General features: G+C 45.0%; 2 protein-coding genes across 10 annotated transcripts in view; one reads left to right on the forward strand and one right to left on the reverse strand.

Moving 5' to 3' along the window:
• slf1 (SMC5-SMC6 complex localization factor 1) overlaps nt 1-1,568 on the forward strand; it is a 33,671-nt gene extending 32,103 nt beyond the window's left edge. For both annotated transcript variants that reach the window (XM_074638281.1, XM_074638282.1), the window contains exon 18: nt 569-1,568. In XM_074638281.1, the coding sequence (XP_074494382.1) occupies nt 569-1,068 (500 nt within the window). In that variant the 3' untranslated portion in view covers nt 1,069-1,568. The remainder of the gene's footprint in view (nt 1-568) is intronic.
• Nucleotides 1,569-1,998: 430 nt separating this feature from the next.
• mctp1a (multiple C2 domains, transmembrane 1a) overlaps nt 1,999-13,934 on the reverse strand; it is a 138,707-nt gene continuing 126,771 nt past the window's right edge. For all 8 annotated transcript variants that reach the window (XM_074638275.1, XM_074638274.1, XM_074638272.1 and 5 more), the window contains 3 exons: nt 13,257-13,366; nt 12,874-12,971; nt 1,999-5,260 (listed from right to left, as the gene is read on the reverse strand). In XM_074638275.1, coding sequence (XP_074494376.1) covers nt 5,189-5,260; nt 12,874-12,971; nt 13,257-13,366 — 280 coding nt within the window. In that variant the 3' untranslated portion in view covers nt 1,999-5,188. The remainder of the gene's footprint in view (nt 5,261-12,873; nt 12,972-13,256; nt 13,367-13,934) is intronic.

Genomic DNA, 13,934 nt, shown 5'->3' on the forward strand with positions numbered 1-13,934 from the left:
GGTGATCGTAACAAGAGCACATCCTTCACTGCTTTCAATCTGGAAGGCACTTTAAAGATGAGCTTTAGTGAAGGTAGAAGTGCACCGGGGGGGTCAAAGTGTATTCATGGTTAAGTAGTGTTTGCATTTAGATTTTCTGTTTTGTCACGGTGTGTGTGAAGGTCGTCACATGCGCGCACTGTGTGTCGAGCACTCCAGTGACTGAATACATTGTGCACTCTTGTCCTTGCGCTCCCATGCCGAGAGTTGTCTTACTTCAATAGAGGCAGTGACAGATCCTCTTAAAGACACTCTTTGTGTCATTGTACAACGATGATGAAGTGTTCGCAGAACAAACTTGAGTTGAGTTTTATTCTGAAGCGCAGTTTTAAAAAAATACTTCCAAACGTATTTACAGGCAAACATTTGGAGTCACGCTTGTCGCAGGTTGTTTCCTCTTGCTGCAGCATTTTGACACATGCGTGCGATCTTTTCAAGAGCAGCAGTGGAAGTAGTAGGCTTGAGTTGTAATAGAAATGACTGTAGTACGGGTTGTGTGATCTGATCCTGTATCCCTCTGCCCCTCCAGGCTCAGTTCTCCTGCAGCAGACTGACGGAAACGGGCGGACTGCACTGGATCTGGTCTCCGCAACAAGTCAGAGGGAGGAGCTCCTCCACAGCGCGCATGTCGGAGACTCAGCCTTGAGAAAAAAACACTCGACCGGGGTCTTGAACCTGCCCCTCCTGGAGGCCGGATCCTCTCTGCTGGCCCACCTCATTTTCTCCTACAAGAAAGAGAGGGGCTTGCCAGGCCATGCACAGCCCAGCGACAAGGCCCACAGCCTGGGCTACACGCTGGTCAGGGCCCTGGAGACGCACTCCCACCAAAAAGTGACTTTGGGCTGGGCAGACCAGCGGGCGGTGAGGCTGGTGGAGGATGCAGAGACCCTGCTGGAGCTCGGCAGAGGGAGTTACCTGGGCCAAGTGTCTCAGTCAGTGAAAGAGTGCAAAGGAGAGAATACGCGGTTCCTAATGGAGATACTGGAGGATCTCAAGTCTCGGGGGGGAGCGCTAGTGGCTGATCTGTGACGCAGGATCACTGGACAACACACCGAAAAAGACCCGAATGTGAAACCATTGATTGAAACGCTAACAAAAGAGCATCTTTGTCAGTTATAAAAGAACTGTTATTATATGATCATACAATTCACCAAGGCCTTAAATGTCTACACCAGCAACAAAACACCTTCAGGCCTAATAATGCAGCCTTCTCCCATCTTCCCATGTGGGTAATTGGGTAAGCATGTGTTTTTGAAGTTAGCTGTGTCTTCATTTTTACATGGTTTGGATATATTTCACTACTTTGTTTTATATTTCTCAGATGGAAAATGTTTCGGAAAAATGTATTTATGTTGAATGTTCATAGTTGCTTGTTTTTATGGCAACACAATCATTTCTGTTTAGACTGTTACTACCTCAAACTCTTGTTTTCCACTGCCACTTTTTCTTGATGTTCAAAGATATTTTTTTTCATATGTTAACTATTATTTATAATAAAATAAATTAAAAGATATTCTGATAGTATTAAATCATGGAGTAATTCACACCAATAAATCAGGGGGAAATGGCAACTGCAGGCTGAAAGGTGCTCTATAACAAATGGAGTGGCTTCATGTGGAGAGCCACAGTGAAAGAGAGTAAAACCAGTTCTGGCAGAAGTCATCCCGGTCGGAGATGCACGAGGCGCTGATGTGCACTCAGGGTCTCAGCCACACAGACAGCAATGAGGAATGAGCCACATCCTGAAGCTGAACATGAGTGAAGAACGGGGCTTAGGCCTGCTTGTTGGGGCGGGTCGAGTGGGCGACGGAGCAGCAGAGGTGAGGAGAGGGGGATTTGAACCTGAAAAGTAGTAGTGGGTATCTCAGACTGAGATGAATGGCCGTATATTTCCTTCGCTGCTTCCAGAAGCGAGATTGTTGAAGCGAAAAAACAAATTTTGCAATAATCCAGACACTCTGAAGATGATAAAAAATATTTAATCTCGTGTTTGTTTTTTCTTTTTTTTTCTTTCAAAATAAGCAACATACATCAGATGCATTTAATTTCTCAAACTGGAAATATACATCATATTTTTCTTTCCCCCATCCTGACCGACTCATGTCTCAGCTCCTTATTCCTGTCCTGAAATGTCATTGGTCAGAACTGGGCACATGAAGATGATGTCACAGGCAGGCAACATTGCAGGCGGGAAAAAAGACATCTTAGAAAATGAGGCAGGCATAAACCTACTTTACAACATCACCATCGGACCATCAACAGGCATACTGTATAAAATACAAACATAAATTAAGTAGTTAGCTATGTACAGTATTATTTAAAAAATAAATAGTCTCATTTCAACTCGGTGCAAATAAAAGTGCTTTTTTTTCCCTTTACAGCTGACAGTCTGTTACATTCCTTTATATAATCTATTTCCTCTACATCATACAAAATAAAAACACTTTGATTTGCTTGCAAACGGAGCTAAAATCCAATAATAAATGACAGAAATAAGAAACGGTATTTGGATGCAATACCACACAATAGTCACCACGATTTGCTGTAAAATAACTACATACAGTAGTAGACACATACAGTACGTATCAGGTATTCAAACAGTCCCTTCAGGCATTATAAAAAGCCATCCTTCACGAGCCACAGAGTGTGTTTGTTGAGGAGGCTATAATCAGTCTGCGACGCTGCTCTTGGGGGACAGTCTGTTATTGTCTTTCAAGTGGATTCCTCAAAACAACAAAACAAAATCAATGGCCCTCTGGAGTGACAGATCCGAGCCTGTTGATATTTAAGCATGGAGATGGATGGGTAAAGAGGGAGGGAGGGAGAGGGGTACAAGCAGACAGGCAGGGCGAGAGGATGACAAAATGGCAGAGGAGAGCTCTAGTCGTGGTGGGGAGGGGGGTGAAGAGATAAAGACAGACAGACAGAGAGACTGACATTAAGGGGGGAGAGGGAACAAAAAGATGGAGAAGGAGGGGGTGAAAAGATGGAGGCAGGGATCAGTAGGATGAGAGGAGACCTCCTCAAATGTAGCCTGAGCTGTGATCTTTCAACAGATGCTCAGCAAGAAGCCCAGGAGACCGTCCCTTCAGACAGGGTCGCAACCCCGCTCACTGACGAATGAGGGAACCGCAGAGAGAGCAAACGGAGAGAAGCATGATGGGAAAGGGGATCTGAAATAGCATAACACACACATACACACACACACACATCCCTGACATCTCAGGCCTAAGTCCCCTCAGAGCCTTCGTCTTGTCACACAGCGACTTGCTGCTCATCTAGCTGACGGCCGCCTCCACCAGCAAACTCCACACCGCGTAACAGCTGGCACTTCTGCTGCACCACACACACACACACACGCTTATACATGCTGACACACACATCGACTGAATCTACGCATCAGTCTACAGCTGGAGGGGGGAGATACAATTGTAACACATACACCGACGCTGAGAGAAGCAACGCGTCTTTGATTGCATAAACGTGTATACGCAAACACTCTTACATACACAGTTCACATACACAAGCCTCTGTCTCGGGAAAGACGGATCAAAGTTGAGCTGTGGGCACAGGAGGTGGGGCAGATGGAGAGGGCGGCCAGCCTGGGGCACAGCATCACAGAGAGCATGTTTGTGTGAGAGTGTGTGTGTGTGTGTGTGTGTGTGTGTATGTGTGTGTGTGCCTGAGAGGGAGAGAATCTGCCTGCTCAAATGGGATGTTATGCTTTCATCTGTGAGCGAGTAGGTACAGTGTGTGTGTACGCGAGATCTCTTAAAGAAGCAGTGTATTCACGTGAGAGGATGTTTTTTTTGTGTGTCTGCATGCATACATGCTTGTGCGTGTGAATGCTTTCTTGTGAGGCAAACACACGGGGAGATGAGAGGAAAGGAGACCAGCCTTTCAAACAAGATTAGGGCTGTGGCTGCCTAAAGGCCTGCCTGCCTGGCGACACTCTGCATAGACTGGGTGACATCTATATTAACACCAGCATGACAGCAGAAGGCCCAGTCTGCTGCGCCTCCTGACACACAGAGAAGGTGTCTGTCTCACTGATTGACTGACAGGGGACTTTGACATGTTTTTAAGGGGTTAAATGAGGCTACAGATAAATTATCTGGACATTTAGGAGTGATAAAGGTTTGGGGCAAAAAAATACCAACTGTTGTTTTTTTTTCCTCTGGGTATTATTTAATGATGATTATGTAACCACGATCTATTTTAAGAAGAACAGACTCACTGTACTTTAAACTAATACCACTGTGGTTTGATTTGGATTGATATTTTTTCAAAAAGCTAATTTGGCCATTGTAATAAAGCACAGACAGATACCAGCACAAGCCTCCAGCCTGTTGGTCCAGGTTTGTGTTTGTGTAGAAGGACATATCTGGAGGCTACTACCATAATTGCTAATCAACTTGGCTGGCTGAGTTAAGTGGAAACAATCCAAATTACTGCCAGTGAACATAACATCATTACCACATCCAAGAGAGGAAGAAAAACAAAAGATACTTCAGTACAAAAACAATTAGAAAATATGAACATATTACCAAAACCATTTCATAACTACAATATGAGCTAAAAAAAAAAAAAAAAAGTCTATTGCAGAGTGATGATGCAGAATGTTAGTATAAGGCTTGTATTTTGATAAACGCGGATGCACTGAAAATGTCTTTTTAAGGACGGTGAGTATAAATGCTAAAACTCGTTTTACTCGTTGTGTGACACTTGTCACTTGTGGCAAGCAGATGTACAGAGTCCTCCGAGCTGTCAGAGTGATGGAGAAGAAGAAAAGGAAGGAGAGTGGCGAACACGGTGGAGAAAAAGGTCATTCCATCCATCCTTCCCACTCGCCTTTAAAATCAATTAAAGCATAATGGTGATAGGAATATTTCTTGTACTCGTCTTTTTTTTTGTTTTTATACAAAAATTACACTTCAGGAAACTGTACTGTACTGTACTGTACTGTGTCATGAGCAATTAAAGACAGAAAAAAAGGTTTAAGAGAAGAAAATAGGAAAGAAAAAAGAAGGGAAGGACAGCTGAGCCGAGCTGGTCGGGAGCCGTCTGCTTCCTCTGCTCCTCAGTGTCCAGTAATAGACCACGAGAAGAAAAGTGGAGAAGAGAAGAGTTGGTGGGCGGACACAGTCATCTACCCGGGGTTGTTTTTCTTCCTTTTATTTGGACTGGGATTGGGATCCAGTTTCAGCTCTCGATACTGCACCTGTTAAAACACACAGAAACACACACACACACACACACACACACACGCAGGAATGCGCGCACGCACACACACACAACACACACCACCCGGTCAGGTGGAAAGAGCAAAGGATGCTTGAATAGCACAGAAACCCTCCAGAGGCTCTCTGAGTCCAGCTGTGTGGAACAGTGGCCTCAGGGAAGGGATTACACACTGATTACAACACACGCACACAGATGCACGTAAAGACACTCCCATGCACACTCGCACACAAACACAATCCATGTACACTGTTCAAAGCTCCGAATACACTCGTGCTTGCACACAAATATACACACATACTTCTACAGATGTGGGACAGTGGCCTAAGGGAAGGGATCACACAAACAAACAGAGAACAGGGCAAGGCCTCATGAGAAAGCTTGGAGAGACAACAGAGTCATCTCAGCATGGCAAGATGGTTAGGAGAGGAAGGGCATAGAGATGGGAAGGAGACAGAAGGTAGGAAAAAATGCACCGTAACCCTTACAAAACAAAAGACAGTGCTTAGCTGGTAGTTATAGTTACTCTAGTATCAACTCCCTGCTGATCCCATGTAGCTTGATACATACTGCGCTAGATGTCAGGGGCTTTATATGGCCAAACGTATTATTAGGGACAAAATGATTAACTCTCAGTTCATGTCTTCTCTGACAAAAACCCAAATGTTCATGAGACAATGTATATTATTAACTAGCCAGAGAGATTAACAAACAAGCACATTGGAGATTTCCACTATGTCTGAAAAACAACGTACCATCTCTTCTACATCTTCTCCACTCAGGCTGGCTGAACTGCAGTTAACCAATCAGAGAGCAGACTGTCTATGTGGAGCGTTCTCAATAATGAGTGGACGCTAGAGAAGACCTGACCTGATGAGGCTCCTGTCACCTTGCACATAGGTGGAAGACCTGTCAGCCATTAGATGTAGAACAGCAACATCAACTTGGAGAGTTTTATAACTACTTTGGATGACTTAAACTAGTTCAGCAACACATAGCAGGAGGAAAAGAGGAAAGTCCAGAATGTCTAGTCTCCGCAAAAACACCGTTCAAATGTTTACTCAAGGACAGCAGAAGGAAACGCCTCGACATTGACATGGTTTGATCACAAAGTGTGACACAAGGTATTTGACTGACACTTTAGTTCAAAGCATCACACAGCACTATGTGTGCATACTTTAACACCCTTAATAACAAGGAAGCCCCCCACCAAGGCAATGTTAATGTCACGCTGTACCCGTTGAGCTATAAAGCTTTTCAAACTGGATTTTACTTAGTTTGAAGCCTCGTGTTATGTTCGTTGTTTGCTTACGTTTGTTGTAACAGTTATGTGAGTATAAGACCATAACTCGCAGATTTACTGCAGGTCTACTTACTCTCCTGGAGTTTTGTTGTCACTGTGAGCTTGCCAGGCAACAAGCAGAGACTACAGGAAGTTACTGCGCCCAGCCAAAAAATATTGCAGCATATAAGCCTTGCCCCTGTTGTTTTTTTCTCATTCCCCATTGCTAAGCTAAGCTAACTGTCACCTGGCTGTAACTTCATAATTAACAGAAACATATGAGAGTGGTATCAAGAAAGCGAATAAATGACTTCCCAAAAATGTCAAAACTATTCCTTTAATCCTATAATTTAATGTTATTTAATGTCTGTGAATGAGTATTTTTGTATTACTATTGCGTCACTAAAAATAAATTTTAGTGTCACATTACAATCACTTCAGAATATGCTCTGCCTTACCTATTTCTCCTAAAGGGAACTGTTTCCCACTTCATGTGAAGCTTTGCGAAGCTGGTGAGCAGAGCTTAGAAAGAAGCTCCTCTTAAGTGATGGACACTCAGACGCAACAGCATCACAGTGGCTGAGCGTCAACAACCAGAGACTGTCACTCTGGCAGTCTCTCACTTTCAGATGTGTGTGCATGCACACACAAATACAGTCGCTAGCCTAGACAGATTCAAGACACTGACAAGCAGTAGCCACTGAATCAGAATACTAATAGAAGGAAAAAAAACACAAGACTTAACAGTCACAGCACCAAAGAGCCAGTATCGTCTGTGGGATCCTTCCTAGGCTGATGTACTGTAGGCTACTCTGCCTGTCTGACTGACTGACACCCTCTCTGATTCTCCAGGCAGACAACAAACTGACGTCAGTGTGGTTTCTCTGTTCTGTCTCATGGTGGGTCTGTCTGCTGTGGACGGGAACAGTGGCGTCTCTCAGCACTGGCTGGGAACGAGCCTTTATCATCCATCTCATACTGGTTCCCACTGTCGCTTCAATGACGCCTTCCAGTATCCTCTGCCTGCAAAATCTGAGATGCAAAGTGTGCTCACCAATGAAAACACATGCATACACATGTGTATACCACACACACACACCCACGCCTCCCACATCATGCAGCCACTGCATCATTAAAATCCCATAGAAACCCACACACTGTACACACACACATACAGTGGGGTATTTCAGTTCCTCTGTCTCACAGTGGTGGTCACCAATGTCTCGTTAAGGTGCTTACAGAGCGGTTAGGCCAGCATGTGTTGCTCTCTACGCCTCACTAGGCAGCCAGACTGCACTGATACAGATCTCCTCACTGTCCACAAGGCAAACTAACATCCTACTAAACAGCTGTACAAATAAAACCGGTTAGTGAGAGAGAAGAGAGACTATGAGGTAAGTCTGAAAGGCAACAAGGAAATAATCCAGGTGGAGAAAACAAGGGAGGAAAATACGGAATGATGGGAAGCGAGATAAAGACGGGTCAGAAATAGAAAGAAAGATGAAGGGAGGAAGGGCAGAGAGCGGGACAAACCAACAAAGGAGACAGGAGAGAAAACAATGAGAGAGAAGAAGAGACAGAGGGAGATCCGTGGACACTCGGGTGATGACAGATACTGTTCTCATGTGGGTGTGGATCCTTTTATAGCCCTGCCAACTAAAGCAGACAACGGAGCAAAAACCCAGGGGACAGAGAGGGGTTTATATGGCCCCATCTGTGTGTCTGTGTATATGTGTGTGTGTGCAGTGGTAGTTTGGTTAGAGGACCATGACAGTCCTGGCAGAGTGCCCACATTGACTGCGATCAATGACAGTGGTGCATCCATGGATGAACAAGTGAGTGAATGGTTGAATGATTTAATTCACTCATGAGTGAAGGAGTAACAGCACATCTGCATGTAGTGTGGTAACAGGGACATATGTCTGTTAATATCAAATAATTGCAAGTAAATTCCCCAAAAAATAATCTGCCTTTATCAAAATGTTCCCCAATATGCAACTTGCTGCAAGCTTCAAGCAAAGCAAGCATGGATCCAAAAGTAGGACAGGTATTGTGCGGGATCACTGGCTGTTAGTGGTCCCATTACACGGCCAAACGCCTACAGCAGCGAAAAAAGGAACACGGCAATTTAATTCTGCGCGTTGACATTCCTGTCCAAACAAAACTATTTGTGAGCACAGAACAAAAAACAAAGAAAAGTTTGCATGTCAGTAGAAAGTAGGGGTTTTGTTTCTCATGAAGAGCAGCGAAGGGGATCGACAAAAACAAAGGGTGCAGGAAAAAAAACAATATCTCAATCAAACAGGAGTTTTCTCTGTGAAGAGCTGCCAGCCAAGAGATATGGAGCTCATGCGTCACAGGTTCAAATCCACCTTACAGGTGACAGGCTTGCCTGATGCTATACCCTTGGCTCCCCCGCTCACCTCACCTAATAACACACACACACACACACGCAAGCACACACGCAGGCACCAAACCCATGCAGACAACAAGAGCTAGTTAAAGTCAAAAAGAGAAGAAAAGGCAGAGTAGGCGAGGAGAAAGTGGGACGTTAGCAAAAGAAAAGAAACCGGAATTGGGTGAAAGTAAAAGAAAAAGAAAAAAAGTGTGGTAATGCGGCGAGCACATAAGCAATTTGGTAGCGCGAGCGGGGAGCTTAAAGGGAACATAGACAGGAGAGGCAGTGGGTAAAGACCCAGCGCCGCTCAAAGGCTGCTCCACCCTCGCTCCTCTCCTCTCCTCTCCCAAATGTTGACAGTACAAGTGCAAAACAGGCTTTGAAGTGTGCTCTGCTGAAGGGGCGCCGTGTACCGTGCTTCGTTTAACGGTGTTACCCACAAAGCATCCCGGGACCTGCTCCTCTCTCCCTCTCTCACTGTCTCTCATTCTCTCTCTCTCACATTGAGAACCTTTGACTGTGTTTTGATGATGCCAGTGTGGGCAGACAGACGAGGCAAAACCAAGGTGGGTGAAAAAAAAAAAAAGAAAGGCAAATAGGCGAGTAAATAAATGAAGTCAAGGAAGGCAAGGGAGCAACATTTTAATGATACTATGTTATTCTGTTTTGCAGTCCTTTCCACGGAGCACAAAACTCAGCAGGTTTCATCTCATGTGACGCCTAATGGAGCATAAGGGTTATTAAATGTTTCCAGGGAAACACTATTGTGTATAGTTCACACATCTGCAGATCGGAGGATTCAGCACTCTCGTCTATTGCTGGGAAAGAAAAAAGGCATGTCAAGGTGACATAAATCAAAAAATTACAAAGTAAGGAAAGTTTTGCCTATAAGCTGCTGTGGCACGACACACACACTGAATAGTGACTAATTGGCCACTTGCAGAGAAATGTTTAAATTTGTCACAAAAGTGGGGAAGGACAAAGCGGAGGAGAGAGAGACCTCTGGTAGATGTAAGTGATGGCATCTGGCAACGTTTCAACCCTTTAACTATCCTGCCTTTGACCCCCTGTATGTCCGGTGAGGTTTCATCCCCAACATAAATGTTGTCTAAAAATATTAACCCGACTCCCCGCTGCTCATTAGGCGCTAAATTGGAATTCATGCTTATTTTTGTACTGGGGGTTTGATCCAGCTCTTTTACACCATAAAGGGCCACTTGGCATGCTAATTGCCTTGGCCCTGCTTACGCACTCCCTAGCTCACATGGCTAATGGTGTCGTAAAACATACTAGTGCACTGACACCTCCCAAACGCCAGGTAGGGAATACTTAGCACTATAAAGGTGCTCCATTTGGCCTTGTTTAAGAGGACATGAAGGATTTCCTGATAATGACCATAACGATAGCTTGCGCTGGTAAAAGATCCAAACCAGATACAAGGAACTGTTACCCAGGGAGGGACAGGGTCTCTTTCGTGCACACATGCACCACATACCATGCCAGCCTTTAACATTGCTGCTCACAGAGGGGCATAATGATTTAAGTAAACTGTTCAGGTGGTAAAAAAGGTAACTCTGCCTGTTGCAGCTCCTGTGCACCAGTGGGGATTTAGTTTTTAAAGGGTGTTTGACAGTGCTGTTAAGGGCCCAGTGTCATTGATTTAAAGAGCTTGGTTTAGTTAACTGTACAAACGGTGAGAAGTGAGTGTTGTTGCCGCTAAATGCCATTTCTTTTATGCACAATACAAAGATAAATGAAAGATGAGAAAACAACGAGAGTCTGTGTTGCTGCACAGCGACACACGTTATGATGGACTGTGGCCAAGTGTGGATGCCCTTTGTATATAAAGTCATTAGGAGCTCATCAGTTCTGGCTGCACTGAAGCACCTCTAAATGATGCGGAACACTGCGCTGAAACACCCCCAACCCGCCTCACATGCACTACTGCTGTGAGCGTGTGTGTGTGTGTGTGTGTGTGTGTGTGTTAGGTCACACCGGGGCCCTGAAATAGCACTTCATTAGTCATCCGGGGTATCAGACATAGTGCGCCCCTGCGTCAATGCCCAGTGGGTGCTATGGACACGTGCCCGTAAGGGTACGCTCCATTTGGACCCCAGCAACTCTCTGCATCATCCCAGAGCCTAAAGGGCTTGATCCCCACAGACGGCTTTGACCCAGTAAGGCGGGGGCAGGCAATGAGGTGAACCCACCACCACAGGCAGCAGCGGGACGCATCGCAGAGCAGAACGTTCTGGTCTGTTTTTAGCCAGCGACCGCTGAGCGGGGTGTCTTCGCAGAAAATTAACCTTTGGATTGAGTGGGAAAGTGATCAGTGCAGGTCGCAGTTCGTTATAAGCTGACTGAGCTTTGAATCTAAATTTGATTGACCTTATCTTATTGATACAAACAAAACTACCTTGCCGTAAATAATCAAACTAGACATCTCCAATGTTCAAATCAACTCTACTTGTACTTTCTGTCCTAATTCCTCCTCCTGTTTCTCTATTTCAGTCCGCATCTTTTCTCCCCTGACTTCTATTCTTACCACCTCTCCCTTGGTCTTTCACCCTCATTACTCTGTAAGCCTCCAAACTGTCAGTGAAACCTGGCAACAATTACCATTCCGACAGCTGCAGCAATAACCGTTACAGTAGCACTTACAGTATTACTTATACAGTAGGCACAACTCCAGCAGCACGGGCACCAGACCAGAGCAGCGTGTCTGCCCCCACCTTCCCTAGCCAGCAGGCCCTCATTAGGGGCCTTGTAAAGGCCTCATACCTGCCGGGCCTGGGCCCCTTCACCGCTCCGCTCCTCCGGGCTCCAGGTGTGTAAGGTGGCTGCACTTCACCAGAGGGGACAGCTTGGGCTCATTTAAGCCGATGGCTACCTGCCTTGTGCGTACTGCTGCAGCAGGCCCCAGTAAACTATGAAACTGTAAAACTGCACGGGGGCCGCTTGGGGGGGGGGGAGGACACGGGGGGTTGGCGGGGGTGTGTAGGGGAGCAAGGATTATGACCCTGTAAAGATGAAAGAGGTTGTGGCAACAAGCGATCAAAGAGGAAGTGTGTCAGCGCTGATGTGGCAGGGGATTGGTCGTATCAGAGGCCCGGGGTCGTTCAGCCTCAGCCTGCGTGTGTGTGTGTGTGTGTTGACGTGTGCGTTCATGTGCGTGTGTGTATTGAACTGAGCACAGCGGGGCTTAACGGCCACAGCGGACACCATCGGTGCTGGATAACACAACGACTTTCACAAGCTGCCGCTTAATTGCAGTTTAAACTGCACTTTGTCCCGAGCAGCACAGCACGTTACTGTTAACACACACACACGCACACACACAAACTACACACACCTATATTTTACCTAACGAAGCATCTGTAGTCTTCAGCCACAAAGTTAATCTGATCTCACGGTTAATGTAGAAGCAAAACCGCATGGGGCTGGTTAACTGTTGGTTTACACTCTGTTCCAATTACTAGCATAGCTGGGAAACAACAGCTAACTGTAATTGTGTGTGAATGTATGTGCATGGAGTCAATCAACCTAGTTATACGCTGGGCACTAAACTCACTTAACCTCCTTATCTTATTACACAGCTCCAGTTATGTATGTGGAAATTGAATTATAGACTCGGAAACTATTAATAGGAAAACACAGGAACGACTTTGAAACAATTAGATTAGATGTCTGCGTGGCTAAAAACAATGGATAGTCAGTTCAAACGACATTAAAAGTACAACAGTGAGGCGCCGACAGCTCAGAGGAGGAAAAAGAAAGGAAAAAAAAGATAGAGTTAGAGATGGAGGAGATAATAAAAGGAGCCGTAACCCTTGCCCATGTCTGGAACTGACAGATGTGTTGTCAGAAAAGATATAAAAGAGGAGACAGAGATGAAAATGGAAAGTTCACCCACCACTTGTACATCTGAGGGCACTCTGGACAGAAAGTCTAGCAGCTCGTTGTTATCAATAGTGTAAGGGTCTCGCAGCTTCTTGGTGAATTTATTCACCCCTATAGAAAGAGAAAAACGGTGAGGGCAGGTAGGGAAGAGTTGGGAAAAAGAGGTGGGCATCAGCACTCATACGAGCTTTTAAAGCCTTTGTGGTTGTTGTACTCTGAATATTTGCATTACACTCACTGATTGTGCTTTTTCCTCCAATACATTAAATAAAAAAGCAGCATGGAACATAGAAATTGTATTGCTCTGCCACATGTTTACTTAGCTACAGTATTTACATTTAACTATACCTTTAAACTCAGTAAATGAACATTACACATTTTTTGACATTGGCTCACCCCAGGCTAGCACTATGTATCGTAGAGGGATGAAATAGATGACGATGGTGGCCGTTCCGAACGCCACGATGGTCAGCCAGCTTAAGAAAGGCACAGTCCAGTTAAATGTGCTGAAAAGAGAGGAAAAAAAGGGACTGTAAAATGAAGAGACATGGCAAAAAGCTCAGCCCAGCCAAACACGTTGAGCAAGAGCAGAGAGAGGAGTCAGGGAGGGCATTTTAATTCCTTTCAACCCAAACAAGCTGATCTGGATGCCCCTGCACTACAAATTCATCACGCTCACTGGAACCGTGCAGAAGGAAATAACTTCACCTCCAAGTCTTACAGGTCAGCGTCGCAGGGTGAAAATGTGCTACAACTCAATACAATTCACACTATCTAATCAGTAAAATGCTCTCAACTTTACAGAAACACAGGTCACAAATGTGTCAGCTTGATTTAAAATGTTTTTTTACCTGTAACCAAAGAAGGGACCTGTAGCCTGACTCTTTTTTTTATTACAGCTTTTAATCAAAACTAAATTCCCTGCCTTCCCTTTACTTTGTATGAATCTATTCAAAAGTGAGAGTGCCTGTGTATGCAGGAGTGTACAGTGAATAAATGTTTTCGTGTGTGTGTCTGTGCATGTGCAGTGATGTGTTTAATCTAGTATGTACATAAGTCAGTTAAGAGGTCGTG

The sequence above is a fragment of the Sebastes fasciatus genome, chromosome 6 (assembly GCF_043250625.1).
Source record: "Sebastes fasciatus isolate fSebFas1 chromosome 6, fSebFas1.pri, whole genome shotgun sequence".
In the NCBI taxonomy this organism is placed as follows: Eukaryota; Metazoa; Chordata; class Actinopteri; order Perciformes; family Sebastidae; genus Sebastes; species Sebastes fasciatus.